The 20,915-nt window shown below is 37.5% G+C and overlaps 2 protein-coding genes across 6 annotated transcripts; one reads left to right on the top strand and one right to left on the bottom strand.

Annotated features, from left to right (window-relative positions):
- Positions 1-483: 483 nt before the first annotated feature.
- Positions 484-9,845, bottom strand: LOC115627855 (sushi, von Willebrand factor type A, EGF and pentraxin domain-containing protein 1). Its single transcript, XM_030523716.1, has 14 exons — positions 9,634-9,845; positions 7,024-7,286; positions 5,665-6,139; positions 5,444-5,596; positions 5,237-5,386; positions 4,988-5,164; positions 3,947-4,242; positions 3,477-3,885; positions 3,235-3,414; positions 3,046-3,172; positions 2,868-2,980; positions 2,441-2,794; positions 688-1,197; positions 484-623 (listed from the first exon to the last, which is right to left on the bottom strand). Exons 1-14 carry the CDS (start codon positions 9,776-9,778, stop codon positions 490-492), a joined length of 3,486 nt encoding a protein of 1,161 aa, XP_030379576.1. The 5' UTR covers positions 9,779-9,845; the 3' UTR covers positions 484-489.
- A 6,205-nt stretch (positions 9,846-16,050) lies between these two features.
- Positions 16,051-20,804, top strand: LOC115627864. Of its 5 annotated transcripts, none has more exons than XM_030523744.1 (6): positions 16,051-16,169; positions 17,803-18,545; positions 19,216-19,255; positions 19,449-19,615; positions 19,905-20,236; positions 20,531-20,804. In XM_030523744.1, exons 2-6 carry the CDS (start codon positions 17,961-17,963, stop codon positions 20,700-20,702), a joined length of 1,296 nt encoding a protein of 431 aa, XP_030379604.1. In that variant the 5' UTR covers positions 16,051-16,169; positions 17,803-17,960; the 3' UTR covers positions 20,703-20,804. The 5 variants fall into 5 exon arrangements, with proteins under 5 accessions (XP_030379604.1, XP_030379602.1, XP_030379603.1 ...); XM_030523742.1 differs by having other exon boundaries at positions 19,216-19,342; XM_030523743.1 differs by having other exon boundaries at positions 19,213-19,255.
- Positions 20,805-20,915: the final 111 nt, after the last annotated feature.

Here is a 20,915-nt window from a genome sequence, read left to right as displayed (position 1 = left end):
TACTGAAGGTTTTTGTGGCCGTTTGACTTTATTTCCATGTTTTCTCTTCTGTTTGTCTTTCTCCAAAAGTTCAATTCACTGCATTTTGGGAATAAACAAATTCTGTCTGCTTGTCTAAAGGGATATTAAATAAGTCAGTACATGAACGCGAACAGGTATATAATCGTAACGTTAGATGATGCGAAAGTAAATGATTCACAAAAATTGCGAACACGATTATAGAGTACATAGTATGTATACATGTATGTACAAAAATGCAGTTATCCAAGTAACTGAATTTTATATGTATATATAGATATATATTTGTAGGAAACTAGGCAATTTGTTTTTTTTTTTTTCACGTCCTTTCTTAAAGTAATATGTACATTTTATAAACACAAATTTAACGTTAATCGTTGAATTATATCCAGTCCATATATCAACTCCTCACTGTATTTCTATGATACATACAAGTATATGTATATGTATGTATATATATATATTGTTTTTTTATCGCACAGATATACCATTAATCGTAATGACATTACTGGCCATGGGCTCGGGCTCGTAGACTTCGTCGTTGCTGCGCATCTCGTAGGGAGCATCATAGAGCTGTTCATTTGGTATTTGATCGTAAATGTTCTCTAAGAAAGACACTTTAGATAGAGATGATGGAATTTGAGAGCAATTCACCAATTCAATGCTTACCCGATCGATTGTTTCCTCTGCCCGTTTCACTGGACCCATTGTTGTCTGCACCCCTCCGAGGGGCTCCATGAAACGTATTAAATGTGGCTGATGGATTATTATCCATATGCATGCGATTGTTCGCCTCCAAGGTGGAATAAGACATGACCGCCGCGTTGCGTTCATCCTTTGTTTCGGCAGCCTGTACATTCTCCGTATTCTTCACTGGTCTAGCTTTATTCCGATATAGGAAAATTAGACCAAATACGACAAGCAACGCTATTATAATCGTTGCTCCTATGGCCACGCCAGTTCCCAGCTCAGAGCTCTCTTGACCCTCGACTGTGGCCAGTTCACAGCGTGGCTGTTCGCCACTCCATGTGGCATCCTCTGTGCACTTTCGCAAATATTGGCCAATACGATTATAATTGGGAATGCAATGGTACTCCGCCGAGCCTCCGTACAGCGTTGATTCATTCACAACTATGACCCGTCCGTTCTCGATCGAGGGCGGGCGACCACAATCAACAGCTTGAAAAGAAAACCAATTACATCGTTTAATGAGACTAAATCTCGCCCATGAAGCCGTAAGCTGAAGAGTAATATATGTCTGTTTGTATATTCCTTAAACCTTTGAAGACTTAAGAGGGAGATGTCGAAGCTTCTGACTTTAGAAAGCATTTCGTTTTGTTTTCAAAAACTCAGCAAAGCTAACGTCTAATTGCGAGGAAGCTTACTCAGTAGAGATGACTGCAGTATTATTCTCCATCTGATTGATATTATTCAATTATTATAGTAATTTGAAATGCTTAGACTCGTGCTCGTACAACATTGAAGCCACCAGACAAACAAAAAATGGCTTAAGACCGATTATTGATTTCAAAAGTGTTCAAATGGGAATATCGAAAGATTTTATAAACGCTGCAAAAGCTAAATGGTACCGAGCTATGTCTCAAGCTATTTGATGCACATCAATGATAATTGGTGTATACCTATGTAAAGAATATAATGTGAGTAAAGCAAGTAGAAATACTCTGCACATACATACATATGTGTTGTATAAATGAAAAAAATTAAGAAAATTGAAAAAAAATGTTCATGGATTTTACCTCTCTTAGTATTCAACCTCTCGTAAAGGGTGTATATTTGCACATTTGCATAGCAATTGAGTCTATGTGAGTGTATATACCATATGTATACCATATCTATTCATGTCTATTCGTTTCTATTCGTGTCTGTGTGAGCATGTTTGCAGTCAATTAAAGCACCAACATCAACAAAAGCTGCGGGCAGCGCTTGGCAATTATACTTATGGCTATAACGTCCAAAATACACACTTTCTGCGTATTCACAAAAGATCATCATGGACTTTAAATTTAATGTCCCTAGTTCTTATAGTCTTCGAGATATAGGCGGTTATACGAATGGAAAATCGGGAAAACCCCCATAGTGGGGAAGTGTGGAGGAAAATCAAAAAAATAAAACAAACTTGCAAAGCGTACACACATAAGGCATCTTTGTGCAAAATTTGGTGTCTCTAGCTCTTAGAGTCTCTGAGATCCAGGTGTTCAGACGGACAGACGAACAACAGACAGGCATAGATCGACTCGTCTTGTCATGCTGATCAAGAATATATATGTATATCTACTTTGTGGGGTCTCGGACATTTTCGACATCCCGCAAACCGAACATACTCTTGTAGTCTAGAAAACTTTTCTTTTAAAATGTAGGAAATCTTTGAAGATTATTGGAGTGCTTGTATCGCTCTACTTACGTTTACATGTCGGATTTTTTCCGGCCCATTTGCCATTTTTCTGACAAACTCGCGTATCATTGCCAATCATAGTGCGCCCCTTGAGGCACTTGAAGGTAGCCACTGACCCAACAGCACGTGCCCCCGCCTCCACAATCAGATTCTCGCTTAGATTGGGAACATCGCAAACAACCTCCACACATGCCGGCGCCTCGTGACTCCAATTGCCGTGCTCTGTGCACAAGCGCCGCGAGACGCCATTCAATTTGTAATTGGGATTACATTCGTACAGAACAGCGGCCCCGTAATACGTGGCATTGGTGGCCAGGGTTACCTTGCCATTGGTTATGTTCTCGGGCGCCCCACATTCCACATCTGCCAAAACACCATAAAATGAATAACAGAACATGAATAACAGCAGAACTCTTTCCACCCAAAGTCCACTTACAGACACATTCCGGAATGATGCCGCTCCATTGTCCATTGTCCGTGCAGGTGGCCAAGGCCTCGCCGACCATTTTGTAGCCACGCTCGCAACGATATTTGGCGAGGGCACCAATTCTGGAAGTTAAAAGAAAAAAACCACTCAGTAATCGAGGATCATGGGTGCACTAGCTATGCCCTACTTGTATGTTTGTGCCGTATTCTGAAGGGACTCCGCCGTGCGTATAAGTGTGCGTCCGTACATGCGATCATTGCCGGTCACAGAGAGTAAGCTGTGCGACGCCAGTTTTGGTTCGGAACAGCGAATTTCTATAAAGTGCAGGATATATTTACCACGTACGTATACATTTAAGATCCGCATCGGGGCTTACCTTCACATTTTGGCGAGGCATCGCTCCAAATACCCGTTTCGAGACAATGGCGCTTGAGTACGCCGCTCAGTTTGTGGGACTGGGTGCAACTGAAGATGACCTCCGAGCCCACATAGGTGGTGTTGGTCACGTACTTGTGGCTGCCATAGGGTATGGGCAGTATGGGACCACAGTCGATATCTGAAAAGGCAATTCTTTTTTAAGTTTCAGTTCAATAAAAGGGAATCCCCTTGTCTGCTTACACTCGCAGTCGGGCGCATCGGAGCTCCATTCCCCATTATCCAGACATTCCAGGGTGGGGTTGCCGTGCATTATATGTCCCGGATCACAGTTATATTGTATTTTTGAATGTACATTGTAATCATAGCCGATGACAAACGCACCAGCAGGCACCTGGGGAGTATCACAGGTGACAAGCTCACAAACGGGCGCCTCTCCCGACCATTTGCCATCCCTCGTGCAATACAGCTCCGAAGGTCCCTCCAACCAGTGATCCTCATCACACTCATATTTAACCACCGAGTCCACGGTGGTGGTGCCATTCAGCAATATGGCTACGCCACGATCGGGTCGCGCAGGCGCACCACAATCCACAAATCTGCAAGATGGCGTTTTGCTCGACCACTCGCCACCCAGACCACAAGAAATGACCTGAAAGTCCATGCTCCAGCTAAAATTCTCTATCCAGGCAATGTTTTTTTTATCTACTTACCGCTTCGCCCACCAACACATAGCCCGGATCACACACGTACACGGCCGTAGAGCCAGCACGTTTATCGCTGAACTTGACATTTCCGCCGGTAATGCGCTGCGGATCTGGACACCAGTCCACCAGACATTCCGGCTGCTTGCCACTCCAACCCTCGACCAGACATGTTCGATTCTCATTGCCGATGAGCGTGTAGTTCTCGTGGCAGCTATATGTGGCCACCACACCAAAGCTAGTCCTCTCCTCGGACAGATGTATGGAGCCAAACTTCAGTTCAGGCAAGTCGCCGCAGTCCACGTCTGTGGGAGGAACGGAATTCTTTACTTGTATATAGGATTATGGGAGCTAAAGAGGTTTACAGCCAACAACAAAACAAATATATAGTCTGTAAATTGGAAATATACAAGTGAACGGGTATACTAAATACAAATCCAAATACATGTAACAAGAATGAGGAGGGATGCCAGACCTAATATTTGAATTAAATACATATTTGGTCAGCATGACTAGACGAATAAAGATAGATATATCCATCTAGGAGGAAGGCGGAATGGGCCGTTGCCCCCTAAAAAAATTCCCAATTATTATTATGGCGCACTATTTCGCCTTAAAATGTAACTGAGTTGCATTTGTTGAAGGTTGAAGGTCTATTGATCGAATGCATAGATTATTGTTTTAAAGCATCGTGCATTATTTAGTCAAAATTGTAATTTTTTGGCACCCCCTTTTGGAAAAAGCTGCGTACGCCCTTGTATCCATCTATCCAGAAGCCATACTAAACATTAAACGTAGACTTCATTTATCGCCATACTTGTATATCATTATCGTAACTAAACGATGTTTGAAATATCGTCTCATCCTAAGGTCTCATCGGAATCCAAGCGCCCACCAGTACAGAGTATACAAGAGTCGTACTTGCACCGTTTTAACGTTACACTCATTTTAAGTGGATCAAACGGTATCATAAATAGCAGGCACTCAGCTTTGCCAACGAACAAATATTAGCACAATTAGCATAAATGTAATAATTCCCTAGTCACTCACATTTACAAGTTGGTGCCGAACCGCTCCATGTACCATCGGTTCGGCAGACGCGATCCGCATCGCCAAGCAGTGAATGGCCTTTGGGGCAATTATATTGAATATGCTCGCCCAGACTGAACTTTTTTCCCAGCACGGTGGTGTTTTGCTTGGCATCGGGCGAGCCACAGGATTGCGGAGCTATAAATAGGGAACATTGAAAATATTAGAGCAATCCACATGGAATACATATATTCGCAATTTCCGACGCACTGTGCTGACAGATGAAATGTAAATAGTCCAAGTTGCAGCCAACATCGTTCCACAGCCAGTTGCGACCCCCATCCAATACCACACAGTTCTGTTCGCCATTATAGTTATTGGGCTGATCCTTGCCCCAGGCGGGCTTCTGTACGACTTCACCTGAAAACAAAGTCTAATTAGTCGAAATATTTAGGTAGAATAATTCGTTTTTCTCACCGTTCACCCACTTCCAGGTTCGGGATGTGATGCCAGGCTCCTTTTGAGCGCCAATCCAAACAAGCTGCGGCTTCAGCTCGGACTTACGTCGTTCCAGTTCCGATAATATGTACTGGCTGGTGGGCCCACGAAAATCGTGTACCAGGTCACCGCCTAAGGTAAAAAGAATTCTGTGTTAGTTTTCATTGTTTTCGAAACGTTGCGTTGTGACCTCAATTCACCTGTTTGCTGACAAATGCTTTGCGCTTTTTCAAAGCTTTCCCCTTTGGTAATATGAAAGTCGTAGCACGTTTTCGAGAATGTTGTCACCACTGTGTCCACACCGAGTTTCGGGCTCAGACAGCGATCCACAGAGAACTCGTCGTTGGTAAACGTTTCCACCTCGCAGAGACTCAGACTGCCCTCCACACCCACTAGTTGTATGGCCACATATTGACCAATTAGTGGGCGGGCACAGGTAAATGTTTTCACAATACCCTCATCAAGTGTGCCTGGATACCAGGCACAAAGCGGATTTCGCTGCAGATCCACACTACTATTGCCCACACGTATTTCCAAATCTTGCAATGGCTGATGACCACAGCAGCCCCGAGTGGTGATGCGGACCACGTGCACGGCCTGCGGGGCCAAGAGATCCACACGCCACCAAGGCGATGGCTCCTTTTGTGTTTCTGAGCACTCCTGCCCATCGGGATTCTGCACAAAATGTAAACATTAAAGGAAACTTATAACACTATTTGCATAAATCTAGTCTAGTTAATTTTTACAAAAATTGGCATAAAATTGTTTGCAAAAATGTGAAAAAATATTAGAAAAGAGATGCATATCTGCATCAACTATTCTACCCAAGTCGGACTGGGGTTTAATTTGGCTTAGTTTGACAAATAATTCGGCAGATTATAATGGCGAAGAATGTCATATACTATATATAGAGAATATGGTGCCTAGAATATGGAGTTTTGCTTGTTAGACTGCCTTTCAAATTTTCCCCCATCGGGTTGGAGATTTCCCTTCTACCCTATCTCTTTATTCTTAATTAGATGTTAAGTAAATTACTTTTCCTTCCGTAATTACTATTTTTTAGGCTGTTAGGTCTATAATGTCTCTGACCACATATGGTTGTGATTCGGGGCATAGCTGGCCAAATGGCAAATAAAATTCCCCCAACGGGTCGGAGGCATTAGTAGACGTAATTGTATAGTTTTTTCTTCGGCTTTCTTATCTTTTAAGTTGAAATCATAACGTTGTGTTATTAAATATCTTTATTTTATTTTATAATATTATATGACAATATAACTCATAGCTTTCATATATGTATCGACAACACTATTTGTTGATTTTCTAAATAAATAAATAAATAATAACATCTTTTGGGGCTAATCAAAATTTGTCCCTCTTAGATTTTCACTTGAATTATCTGAGTGCTTCTGATGTAGTTTTCAGAATCGTTCACGAAAAAGTGACCTTTTCTTAAGACAAAGATCAGGGAGTGTTGCAGTTATCGACAAATACTTCGCATTCAAAATATGTACAAGTATTATGAAAATATTATAGCTGCGTAAAACAGTATTTATAGTTACCTTATTTCCTGGCTTGCCATCGTTGGCATAACTAGCTGGACCACTCCGTGTATAGGAGCTCTGATTGACGGGCTTCCGGTAGGCGACGTTCACACCGCAGAAGGGCAGCTCCCGTTCCCAGCCCTTGTGCGCATCACATTTTACGGATGGGGAGCCGAAAAGCTCATAGCCAGCATCGCATTCGTATATAGCTTCTGTAATTCCAACTTCGCCGGTCACAGTTCGCACTTTGGCATTGAGGGGAACCGCTGGGGGACCGCAAACTATTCAAACAAAAGGAATGGAGAAACAGACAGAAGAAAATTAAATTAAATTAAACATTTCGGCTACCGTCCAATCCCGAGTCGTGTTTTGATGCACACATAAATAATGCTCTCTGACATGTCCACACACAGTTTTGCCTAATTTGCAAAATTTACTGTGTGTGCGCAACAATTTTCATGCTTCTTGGTTTTGAAGCACACGACCTCTCCCACTTTTCGTTTTACAGCAACAAAAACACGAAAAAAACCAAAAAAAATCCAAAAAAAAAGAAAACAAAGACATGCCACTTTGCATACAAAATTTGTGCAGCTCCCATGTATTGTAAGGTTTGTTTGGGTTTTGGGTTTTTCTTTGAAGAACAATCTAACGCTAAGCCTTTCCCATGCACAACAACGTTTAAGTTCTCATTCCCACTATTGTGTTGTGCGTAAAATTGTTCTTACAAATTACCATAAGAACATAATTGAAACCTAAATCAAAAATCATTTCTGTTAACTTGCTGTTCTCTGCTTGGAAATGCAAAACTAATTGCATATTTAGAAGCTATTAGGTTCACACAGGCACGGTCAGACGGGAAAACTATTTGCACACAAACTCGTCATATAGACTAACACTATTTACTACAATATTCTGCATTAAAAAACTACAAGGGCGTATGCAGATTTTTCCAAAGGGGACCCAAAGAATTCATTGAAACCTAAATCTAAAATCATTTCTGTTAACTTGCTGTTCTCTGCTTGGAAATGCAAAACTAATTGAAAATTTATAAGCTATTCATACAGTTCCCACAGGCACTGTCAGACAATTTGCACACAAACTCGTCATATGAAGTAACACTATTTACTATACAATAGTTTGCATTAAAAAAAAACTAAACTAAAAATCAAAACTAATTAAAAATTTGGAAGCTGATAGGTTCACACAGGTACGGTCACACAGGAAAATAATTTACACACAAACTCGTCATATAGACGAACACTGCTATATATTAATTTCAATTCAATTTATTCATTTTTCCTAAAAACGTTATAAATTCATAACAAGTGAGGTAAAGATATCTTAATGTTTGGCCACTTAGCCTTTTCTATTAAACAAAATGGAGGTACATAAAAGTTAAACAACAATTGACTGTGTAAAGCGGGAAAAATTATACACAAAAACCGCTTCAAGAAACTATATTAAATATAGCAATGATATTGCTTTTTTTGTGAAATTCGACAAACAGTACTTATGTGCCTGTGTGACCATAAAAGGTTGTTCTCGTTGTGGCAACTTTTTATAAATCTACATAGACTCGCATTTTTCTAGTTAATTATTAAAATGGCGTCTAAACGTACTTGGTTCGCTGCTAAGCTTTCGGATGGGAATGGGAATAGGAGTCAACTATGTCTTTTATATGATAACTAACACCTGCTAATTACCCGGCCTATGTTAATCTCTAAAGCAACACAGGCAACAAAAGAGCTTGAGTTGTTCATACTTGGGAGCATGTTTGTATGTATGTATGTAAATATGTATATATACATGGGTACATATGTATGTATGCACAATATATGTATAATATCCGTGGCTTGGCGTGGCCGGTTAACGGTTTTCGAATGCAGCTGACGTCAGGCTTATAGTCCGCCTGTGCAGCCGATGATGTTATTTACGAGTAAGCCCGCCGACTATTTTGCTAAAAGACTTCAATCTCATTGATCCGGTTTTGCAAGTGTTTATTATGCATATATAGTATACCCTGCCGTGTGCAAAAGGGTATCACAACTTTGACGCACTCTACGATGCGTCTCAAAAAGGAGTGGAGGCCAAGCAACAATCCGACCCGCTTGGCATTAGATAATGAATTGCAAATATTTCGCAATTGTTTAATTCTTAACGAATAACAATTGAATTTAGTTCCGGCAGAAACAATTTAAAACTCACTTAGCAATATTCAAAACTATTCACTGATTCCTAAACTATAATGGGTCTGTGCTGATTCTATAAACTTGACAAAATTGAATAATAATGAGTTGCAAATGTGTTTATACTCTAAACAAATTTTAAAAGCATATTTAATGAATACTATTACTATATGTATATGAGGGTAAGGTGCTGTCTCACTGCCGACAATTTCATTCAAGAGCTTGCAAGAGCATTAACTCTATGATCTATAAAAATTTCCCATACGACTATGTATGTATGTAGCAATGAACTTTCATAAAAGATTAAGCGGGGCCAATGTTTTGCATACACACACAAACACATACATAGGCAACATAAACAATCATTTTAACAATATCAAAAAAAAAAAAAAAAATGAGAGAGAGAGAAATGAAGGAGAAATAACAAAAATTGTGAACTTACTTTGGCAATTTCCGGCCGCAAACAGCATCATCAGTGGCAGCACTATGAAGGGCATCTGGCTTGGGAAAGAAGACATGGTGTTGGCCTTTTCCGAAATATAGTATACCAGCCCAGATGCTTTTAACAATAACTTTAAGCAAAACATTGTTTGCCTTTTGTTATTGTTGCTTCGCTCGCGCGCGCCTTTACAGATGTAACATAACCAACCAACAGCACAATTTATTTATTTATATACTATATACATATAGTATATGTATCTACATTAAGGTATCTCGTATGTTTGTGTGTACACATTAATGTATTGCATGTAAAACGTGAGTGTCGGCGTCTTGCGTTCATTAGATTTTCACTATGCATTCACATTGAATTTCCACTGCATAATTATATTACTGCACATTAAAATATTGTAATACAATTTGCAATCGTGGTGCAATGACTTTGAATAATACTGAAAGCAGAAACAACGAGAAAGAGCAACACACAAAAAATTAAAATAAAATATAATCAAATAAAAGCAATAATGAAAAATAATGAAAAAATATGCCCGCAAAGCTTTCCTCAACTCCAGCTCTTACCTCAACTTAGCTTAGGGTGCCTATAAATTTCACAATATTGATGGTATTGGTGGTTCAAAAAACGATTAAAACGCAGACCTTAAGCTCTGCCTTTGCCAAAGATATTGTATACTAATATTTATGTTATAAGCTTAACCATATAATTTAAATATACGCTGCAATATGTTACTTGAAATTAATGAAAATGTTGCTATCATATTATTGTTGATTAATTTCTGATTTGAACATTAAATTTAGCTGCGTTTTCATTCAACATTAATGTAACCGATATTTGTGCTAAAATATTCTAAATAAATATAGTCTTATTTGATGACATTTTTAAAAGAATATTCTTATAGAGGCACTTCAAGGCAAGGTATTTAAAATTCCGCCGTTATAAAGAACCGGTCCTATTTGATTCTTGCAATACATGTGTAGGTTTTGTAAGACTTAAGGAATTTTTTTTTATAAATTTAGGAAATACGAATAGAACCCGTTCTATTTCATTTCTCTGGGTATCCCTTATTTGCTTCCAAGATAGTGACAGCTTAAGAGACTAAAAGAAAAGAGCACTCTTGAGGCGACAATATTTCAATTTTTTGTTTGCCATTTTCCGAAAATTGTTCGAAGGCAGTGAAAATACTGCTTCAAGGAGTAACAGCATAAGTTTTTTGAAATTGTTCAATTCAGTGGCAAGTAATTGTTGGCTATTTTCTAGCTAATGGCCAAAAGGAAAGTTTGTCAACGGCAGAGCAAAATAACAAAAACGACAATTTGTGTGGGTCATTAATTGGGTCAATCTCTTGGCTCAGACAAAGGCGAGAGACATCAAAACAGAAAGGGAGACAGAGAGAGAGAGACAAAGAGAGATAAAGACAGAGAGAAGTGAGAAGAACTTTCAGCATTTGTAACCCCCGTCATTCCCACTTGGCCATTGGCTTCTCTACTAATTCATTCATAAGCTCAAAGCTACTTTCATTTTCGATTCCAGTGTTTTGCCGCGGCAGTTCCCCAATGGCAATTGTGGATATGGATGTCTTTCACTGAATAACTAATAGCTTTATTTTTATTTTCGTATTTTGTTGCTGTTATTGTTGTTGTTGTTGTTGTTGTTGTTGTGGCGAGCCAACGAAATCGAATGTTGCCAATGGCAAAGAGTACAATAACGCCGCTTGTCTGACCTCCTCAGCAAAATCTAAATATTGGCTTCGTTATTATTATTATTATTTTTTCGTTTTTCTTATTTTATATTATCATTAATCCGATATTGGAGGTGCTAATTGAAACCATATGAGAAAGCTTCATGCGTTTATAACAAATTATATTTAGACACACAGCATTCACGTTCACCGACCAAAGAAACTTAAAAAAAAACTCAAGAAAAATACAAAAAAAAAATTATCCGATATTTTTCCATACATGAAGCATAGAGCGCACAAATTTGTTAACAAAAGTAGCAAACACTATAGTTATTGTTATAAGTATGTATAGTACATACATACATGGGGAACATTCTCTTTTGTTTTTATTATTATGCACCACTACAGGTTATTTTGCAACATTTCAGACTAGAATTGAATTTCTTGGTAATACACTCACACATTCACGCCAACAACAACAACAACAACAACAAAAACAAGAACGACAAAAAAATGCAGAAAAGAAAACAATTCGGCCTGGATTGCACCTTAAAGTCACTTAAAGCGAACAACAAGCTATGAACGTGAACTTATTACACGTTTATACTTGTATGCATTTGCATGTGTATAAAACGTAAATATATACATTTGTATATATTTTTTTATACATACGTACATGTATGTACTACTTATGTATGTATATGTTGGTATATTATTAAGCGAAGTCCGCGCGCTTGCCAAACAGCAGCACAACAGCAAAATTTCAAAAAAACGCCGCGATCCGTGCGCCTGAGACACGTCTGCTTGGAATGAAAGTTGACTTATAACTGGTTTCCAACTGGCGCTTTAGCAACAGAAGTTCGCACTGCGCGTGTGCAGCGGCAACGACGTCGACGTCGACGCCAACGACGACGACCACGACGACGTCAACGTGAACGTGAACGACAACAACGACAACTGCCGCCGTAGCCGTCACCATAAGGTTGGCTGGTTGGTTGGTTGGTTTGCTGACTGGCTGGCTGGCTGGCTGGCTGGCTGGCTGGTTGGCCGTTCGGTTGGTTATGTTGTTGGTTGTTGGTTGTTTGGTCGCTCAGCTGCCACTGCCGCTGCCGCTGTTTGTCATTGTGGCATTGTTGCCGACGCGAAATATAAGCTGCGCAATCGCACAGCTTTACACAACTTATGCGAGGGTCTCTCAAACGGGCTTCAAATATACATAGTTTTATAAACATAGGTTAACCGTTCGATATATGAATAAGTTATCCATTGAAAGGAAAAAAAGTTATGAGATCAAGTCCTTTAAGCTTTCTGCTTTACTATCTATCTATCCAAATGGCAAATAATAATTAATAGACATTTTAGGCTTTCTTATTTTTTAAGTTGAAATTATAACATAATACTTCTTATTTTATATCTTGATTGTTATGTAATATATGAGATCAAGTCCTTTAAGTTTTCTCCTTTACTATATATTTCTTGTTTAGTTTTTAGCTGGCCAAATGGCAAATAATAATTAATAGAGATTTAATAATTACTGTATAGTTATTTTTTAGTCTTTCTTATTTTTTAAGTTGAAATTATAACATAATACTTCTTATTTTATATCTTGATTGTTATGTAATATATGAGATCAAGTCCTTTAAGTTTTCTCCTTTACTATATATTTCTTGTTTAGTTTTTAGCTGGCCAAATGGCAAATAATAATTAATAGAGATTTAATAATTACTGTATAGTTATTTTTTAGTTTTTCTTATTTTTTAAGTTGAAATTATAACAGAATACTTACTATTTTATATCTTTATTGTTATCTAATATATGAGATCAAGTCCTTTAAGTTTTCTCCTTTGCTATATATTTCTTGTTTAGTTTTTATCTGGCCAAATGGCAAATAATAATTAATAGCCATTACTGTATAGTTATTTTTTAGTCTTTCTTATTTTTTAAGTTGAAATTATAACAGAATACTTATTATTTCATATCTTTATTATAATTGAATACAAAACACTTAATATTTATCTCTGTCGACAGCAAAAATTGTTAATTTATTAAATTAATTTATATTAAGTATTAAAAAAATCAGCACTATATATAATTGTGGTATTCACCCCCCGTCCTTAACAACCTTTTCAAATATTTAATTAAATATTCATCTCCCACAAAAACAAGTTTAACCATATTTCCTTGTCCTAGATCCTTGCTTACGAGCTTGTGCATCCATTAAGTTATTATATATTTAATCTTCACGAATTTCGCCATTATTTGAAAGCATACAAATGCAATCAGTCATATTTCTTTTCTTTCTAAGAATTAGAGTTAAGAAACTATTTTTAAATATTTTGGAAATACAAATAGAACCCAATTTATTTTATTTCTTGGTTAGAACGAAAAAGACTTTGCCGACAAATATTGTTAAATTCGGAGTATATAATATTTGCTTCAAGGATAGTGGCAGCTTTAAAGAGTAAAAGTAAATTGTTATGTTAATATATTCTTAATCATGACGAGTCAAATAGAACTCCACATATCCATTCGTCTCTATGTCCAGAACTCCTGAGTTTTGGAAATGGATGAACGCGCACTAACCAGACTTGGATCATACATTCTCAATAACTAACCATTTCACTATTTCCCTTTAAAATTACTACAATTACTACAGGAATAACTTGATTTTTAAACAGTTTTACGCCCGTACTACGCCCACAGTTCCAACAGCGGTTCAGTTTTTTTCATTATTTGCATAGAATACATTAGAGAAGGTTTCTTTGGTTACACAGTATTTAAGTGGAGAGTTTGCTTAAAGTAGGAGCTTAGTCTTATTTAAACCAAACACAGAAAATATCGTTTCAATCTTGTAGTCTTCTTTTTTATTGTTTTGCGCTCAAGCAAACATAAAGTATTTGAAAAGTTAGGTAAAGGATTACAGTTTTAACTGCTACAGCTATTCGAAATCATTTTTGGATTTAATTCAAAACTTTTCAAACCTCCCTCCAGTCGTAGCGGTTTTGCATTGTTGACGCAAATCGCCATGCTTCTGTTTTGCTAGCTAGTTCACAACCCGAATGCCCGATTTTACGAAGGAATACTACGTATAAGCCCAGAAAATAAACACCGTACCAAAAAATAAATACTCGCATAATAAAAAATAAAAAAAAAACTGGAGTACAGTAAAATGCGACTTGTGTGTGTTTTTAATTCTATTTATTGGCATGGCACTGAAATTTAAGTCGCTCACATTGTAAAAATAGACTGCGAATTCTGAAGAAACGGTAACCGTACTTAACACATTTCAAGTTCCTAATTGGCAAGAATTTACAAAGACGATGGTGACGGTGACGACGGCTCTTTCCCATGCCATACATACTATATGTGTAGTATGTAGTATTCGTAGGAAGTTTGCGACTTTCATGATAGGTGTTTAGCATTTTACAAAAGTTAATGGGTTTGATTGCAAAAAAATCCAAGTACACACGAATGGGTAATAAGTCATATGCGATACACAAGACGATGTTTAGTAATACCGTATAATAATCAATGATCTGTTGCATCAGTTGTCGTGGTTGGATTTCAAATGAAGAAGTCGTTGGTCGTTAGTTGTTATTTGTAGTTGTTAGTCCGTCCCTCGCATACCAGTATGATCTCGGCTCGTAATGCTTGAGTTAACAAATATTGTTTAACCGCCCGTACTATTCATTATTGTTATTCATAGGGTGTAGCATTAAGAGCTACTAATGTTGATCAGTTGCAAAGCCGGGTGCTTAGTTTATTGTTTCGCTTAGCCAGTCTGATAGAAAGTGGGATGCTATTCGAAATGACAGTTAAAGAGTGATTCATTCAGCTAGAAACATACATATTCAGGAAGCTTTGTTAAATAATAATACAAAATAAATAAGACTTCAAGCTACGTCTAATTCTTGCATCGAGCTAATGAAGCATTTACAAGTAATTACAATATCGTATTGGAAACTATTCTTTTAAAAGTAATGTAAAATATTACATTCAGGTTAGTAGATTTCGGTTCATCAAAAGACTAGTCTAATTTGTCTCTAGCTCAAAAGATTTCGAAGCTCATACGGATAGACAGATATGTAGGTATACAGATTGTCTATATACTATAAAGACAAAATCTGTAGCTGTAGCTTAATCACATAGGTAGTTAAATACTTTCGATTTTATGATCGTTTCAGTAGCTGATTTGCAAATTCTACAATTTTTTTTTTTTGTTTATTAAAATTGTTTATGGATCGCTGAAGAAAACTTACGCTTGCGCTTGCACTTTGACTCTGGGCTCTGGCCATCCAAAGCCTCGTTCTGAGGTCTTTTGGGGGGAGGGAGGGAATGCGGCTTGCCACGTAAAATGTGAGAGTCTGTTTAGAGCCGCCATGCAACTAGTGGTAGTCAAGTCGAGTCGAGTCGAGTCAAGTCAACCAAAAACCCGTCATTCTCTGAGCGACTGAAACTATCCGCACCTACTACTCATCGGTTCAACCAACATGTAACTATGCATGTCTGTCTCTATCTGTGTGTGCATGTGTGTGTACAGGTATTTATCAGTGTGTGTACGTGTGTGTGTGTGCTGTCCAAGCGCAGGTAAGCGAGCAGTTTTTACCGACCTATGTGTGTAGGTACGAATGGCTGGCTGGCTATGGCTTGCTTTTTTTTCAAGCGCTCGATCAACGTGCTGGTGAGAATTATTTTTAGTTTGTTTTCACCTCTTGGTGCGTACAGTGTCAGTGAGCGGATTTTTTGTCGTGTTTTTTGTTATTGTTGTTTCACTTCTTGTTGTTTTTTTCTCTGTTTCGGTCTAGAAATACAGACAGCGTACAACTTTTGTTTGTTGTCATTGGTATGCTCTTTAAAGTTGTAAAGTTTTCGGTACAGAGCCTTATAAATAGATCAAAAAGCAAAGGAAAAAAATAAATAAATTAGCGATGAGATGCATTACATTCTAGTAGTTGTTGCTGCTGTTTTTTTTTTATTTTATTTTTTAACATAAATCTTAAAGATCTTGCACAAGTGAGCGGAAACATGCTTAGCAGGCCATAGCCACAGCATATCTCTATCAATAAAAATACAACTCATTCAACTTTACACAATACTACAGCAGATATCAACAACATATGTATGCACAACATTCATTTTTTTTTTTTTTTTTTTTTTGTTATTTTTTTGTCTCTCCGCTTCTTGTGAATCTGTGACTCTCATACAAATGTATCTATATAATACATGCTGCATATACTTGTATGTATGTATGCAAATATGTAAGCAGTATGTATCTGCATACATACATATGTACATATATTTTTAAATATTGCGCGTTCGCGCGTAAACAGATTACACATTATAAAGTAGTTCCCAGCATGTGAGGCAAGCAACACCATCACCATCACGATCACCATCAACGACAAGTTCACAAACTCAATTCAAATTTGAAAAGTGTGCGTTGGAGCGCGTGTGCTGAATAGGGTCAGCGAAAAAATAAGTTGGGTGATCAATTGGTGATCGGTGGCAACGTAAACGCTAACGGTAACAGCTAATCTAGTCTGAAATTGTCAGTGCTCAGCATACCTAATGGCTGGCCCATCTGGGTCTATTAGTTAACAGTCTGACAAAAAGTTCGTCTACTCTTTAGAGCAGAAGACTCTTCCTCTACCCATGTAGGAGAAGTTTCCGAATTTACACGTGACTCAGACACGCGAGAGTAACTCAACAATGATTGATGATTAGGTCATAAATATTGTGTTTTAGAAAATGTGAACTTTTTGCAGTCAGCGCGCAATTATTTATTCTGACAACCACAACAAATAGAAATCCGATCAAAGCATCTGATTAAACATGCATACATATTGTATGTTATGTACTGTATAATCGAAGCTATAAATATATATTTTTCATTGGTATATGTCGCACTTTAAATCATTTGTTTATTCTGATTTGTTTCAAATAACCTTTGCTGAACAATCGTCACCAGAAATGATTCATAGAATCATACTTATAGATTTTTGAAATACCTGGAAGTGCCACAATATTCAGAAACCGAGCTTTATGAATTTATTATTTTAAGCTGCAAATTGATCGTCAACAAGATTTTGAAATATTTCATTAACAGCTATATACTTATTATTGGGTTAAAGAATCCGAAGAGTTCTTACAGTTCAGACGCCTAATAAAAGTATTATATTCCATAATATTCCTTATAAAATGGATTTGCTTGTATAAAAAATCATTCTCTCCTTATCGGATACGATTGAATTGCAGCAAACTGAAATTTTATTCTCATATCGAAAATTGATTGAAGATATTTAGTTTCAATTATATGTAGTAGTGGAACAACTTATCAAGCAAAATAACTCAATAGCTTTTCGGAACTGAGCAATTGTGCAATATTTGAACGTATATTTTCTTCGTTTTCAATGCAATTTACAACTAACACCAATCTTAGCCTCCAATTCTTAATGTTACCTACAAAATCTTTGCAGGAAAGGCTTCAAAATGCGTTTACATCGGAGCAAGCGCTTGAAAATCAATTATAATCATATCGTCTCAGAACGATAACAAAACAAATTAAACGTTAGCAGAAACGAAACATTTTCTCGGACTTAGTAGATAGATAACGATAAAGAAATTTATAATTGAAATGCAATCGCCAATCGATCGTCCTGTCAGCACTTACGACAATCTCCTGACTGCTTCGAGTGCATTACACACTAGCACACCAAAGTTCAAACAACACCAACAACAACCAGAACAGGAAGCATTGGGAGAGCAAGAATCAAAATCGCAGTTCAATAACAATAGCGCAGATCAAAAATTTGCCAAGGACGATGCAATGACAGCAATGGTGCAGAGTCCTTCGGATCTGAATGGGACCAGTCATAGCATAGCAGCCGTTAAGGCAGCTATGAATGACGCAAAATCGAAATTTTTCGGCATTAACAACTATGAAGCATCAACGGCTCACCACTTAAACGTGAGCCCAATAGATACTGTGGAGGTACACAAAACCAAGCCCGAGCCAAAATACCAGAATGTACCACAGAAGGGGAAACAGACTTTGCAAGATAATGACACGGGAAGTGTTTTAGCAGCTGAAAATGATATGCAACCGATGAAGATTGCAACAGCAACTGCAACACCGACTTCTCCCCAACACAAATCTCTACGCTATGCCACATATGAACAAGTGCCGTTGAACGATTTGCATGCACCACAACCATCCCAGGCAAGTAATGTAAATAGGGGCTTACTAATTACATTTCGAAATATAAAAAACTGTTTTTGGAAAGACAAGAAAGATATGGTTATGTAATAAAATCCAACTCGGTGTACTTTAAGACATAAGTAGATAATAAAATAGACCTCTCCTAAAAGTGTTTTAGTCGAATTCCGTAATACTACAAGTATAATGGAGGAACTGCATGGCTTTGCAATTTTAGAATCAAAGTCTTCCTTAAGCACAAGGAAGCTATAAAGTTGGTAATGCCATCAAAATTGTATTAAATATAATAGTGTTATCGGACTATAATGGATAAAGCAGACTTCAGGAGTGTGAAGCTCTTTCACTTTTTAAAAGAGAATAATAATTCAATCATTTGACAATTTTGATCGAATTCAAAAAGGAAGTGATAGCATAAATTGGGCGAACGAATAGCTTATCAATCTGAAATGGCATTAGTTTAATTAAAGTCGAATTCGGAATGCTCCGTAACTAAACCTTTTCTGTCCGCACTGGGCTACGAGGTTAAAATAATCAATGATAGCGGAAATCTGTTGGTTTTTCTAATTGTAATATGCAGTTTAAATATTATATGTGAAGTAAATTTAATTTTAAGTAGTATTACCTATTTTAACCGTATTTTAATGCAGTTTCTCTAAATACCATTTTCTAGCAGGCTGTCTATATGAGCACAACGGTTCCGCAGAACATGAAAGGTATGAAAATCGCTGGACGACATACACCAACTAGAAATAGTCTGAGACATAGTCGCATGATTGTTGTCAATAATAAAAGCTCGGACAGTAAGTCAATAGCTCTAAGAATAACAACAACAACAACAAAATCCAATGAAAAATTTATAGAATAATATTTTAATAATTATCATCTCCATTTGTTTTGTTAATTAAGCTGTTCAAGATGCATATGCAGCTTACACACGGAACGTAAAAATATCACGCTATCTCCTAATAGTGCAATTTATAATCGGCTTGCTGCTCATAGTTCTCTCACTTAGTATATTTCTTCGAGCTCCAAACGCTTCCATACTTGCTAATCCATACATGAGCGGCTTTGCGGTAAGTTCAAGCAATTCTTAAAATATACAACTATATGAACGTTAGCATGGTATTTCCAAAACAAGATTAGCACTTTTTTATTTTTGTTTCGAGCCCATGTCCAAAAAATTGTTGTCGGTCTGCTGGCTGCCTCGTCCATTTGCCTAAAATAGTGGCTAGATAGAGTGTGTGGTGTGGGCGGCTTCTTGATTTTTGTAGCCAACAATATTCGGCTTTCCGAATATGGCATATAATCGTGATTTTAATTAGACATTGTGGTTCGTTTTATTGTTTTTCTTTCTTTATACAGCTGCTACTTGCCAGCATTGCTGGGCTATTCCTGTTGCGACGCCATCAAAAAAATGACTATCGGCCTCAAAAGAATTGCTACAAAATGTTGGTCGTTGAGTCACACATCTGTTCTGCATTGGCGTTGATCTTCTGCTGCCTTCTGTTAGTTTGTGGGGCCATTGAATTCGCTCAACTGAGAGCGGTTGAGTCCACGGGCGGGTGCAATTCAACGAATCCCTTTCTGGGCTTTAGCCACTGCCCATGCACACAGGAAGAGGACCAACAAGGGCTGGATGCGTCACTCGAGGACGACCCAGCCATGCAATATCAAAACGGAGCTCAGAATAATCTGTAAGTGAACTACTTTCGTAAATAAGGGCGTAGCCAAGATATAAAAAGTACTGGTGATAGTACTAAGTTCATAGTCTGCTAAATTTCTAACACAAATTAGTCATCATAGCATAAAATACATACTAGCATACGAGCTTTATTAAAATGTGACACATTTGTAGTCGCAGAGATGGAGACGAATGGTAAAGCATTCTGCTCACTCCTTTAGTCCTCTCGCCAATGAATATTTCAAGCTACGCCCCTATCCTTTTCCATCCTTAATGCTTACTCAACTCTAATTGTTTACCTTTACAGCAACGGCAATAAACAACCGCATGATGGTTGTGGCATGGGCCCCGATAAATGGCCAAATGTGTTAATATGCTCAATGACACTAAACGTTCTGGGAATGTTTGCTACTTTTTTATATGTTACAATCTTTATTTATTGCCGTCTAAATAGAACACATTTTCACACATCTGTCTAAGAAACAACACCTAAGGAAAAGAGAGAAAATCTGTTTGCCTAATTTAAAAACTAGTTACATTTGTTAATAAATTATTTAAGTAAATTATTTTGATATAAAAAATACATAGCCTAATATTTAGAACAAAATATTTTAACAAGCCTTTTTTTTAAATTACCAACTTAATGTGCTGACCAGTTTCTGAGGCTCACATTCAGTTTTATGTACTCAAGA

The sequence above is a fragment of the Scaptodrosophila lebanonensis genome, unplaced genomic scaffold (assembly GCF_003285725.1).
Source record: "Scaptodrosophila lebanonensis strain 11010-0011.00,11010-0021.00 unplaced genomic scaffold, SlebRS2 tig00000098-arrow-pilon, whole genome shotgun sequence".
In the NCBI taxonomy this organism is placed as follows: domain Eukaryota; kingdom Metazoa; phylum Arthropoda; class Insecta; order Diptera; family Drosophilidae; genus Scaptodrosophila; species Scaptodrosophila lebanonensis.
This window is presented reverse-complemented; position numbering and strand designations above follow the sequence as displayed.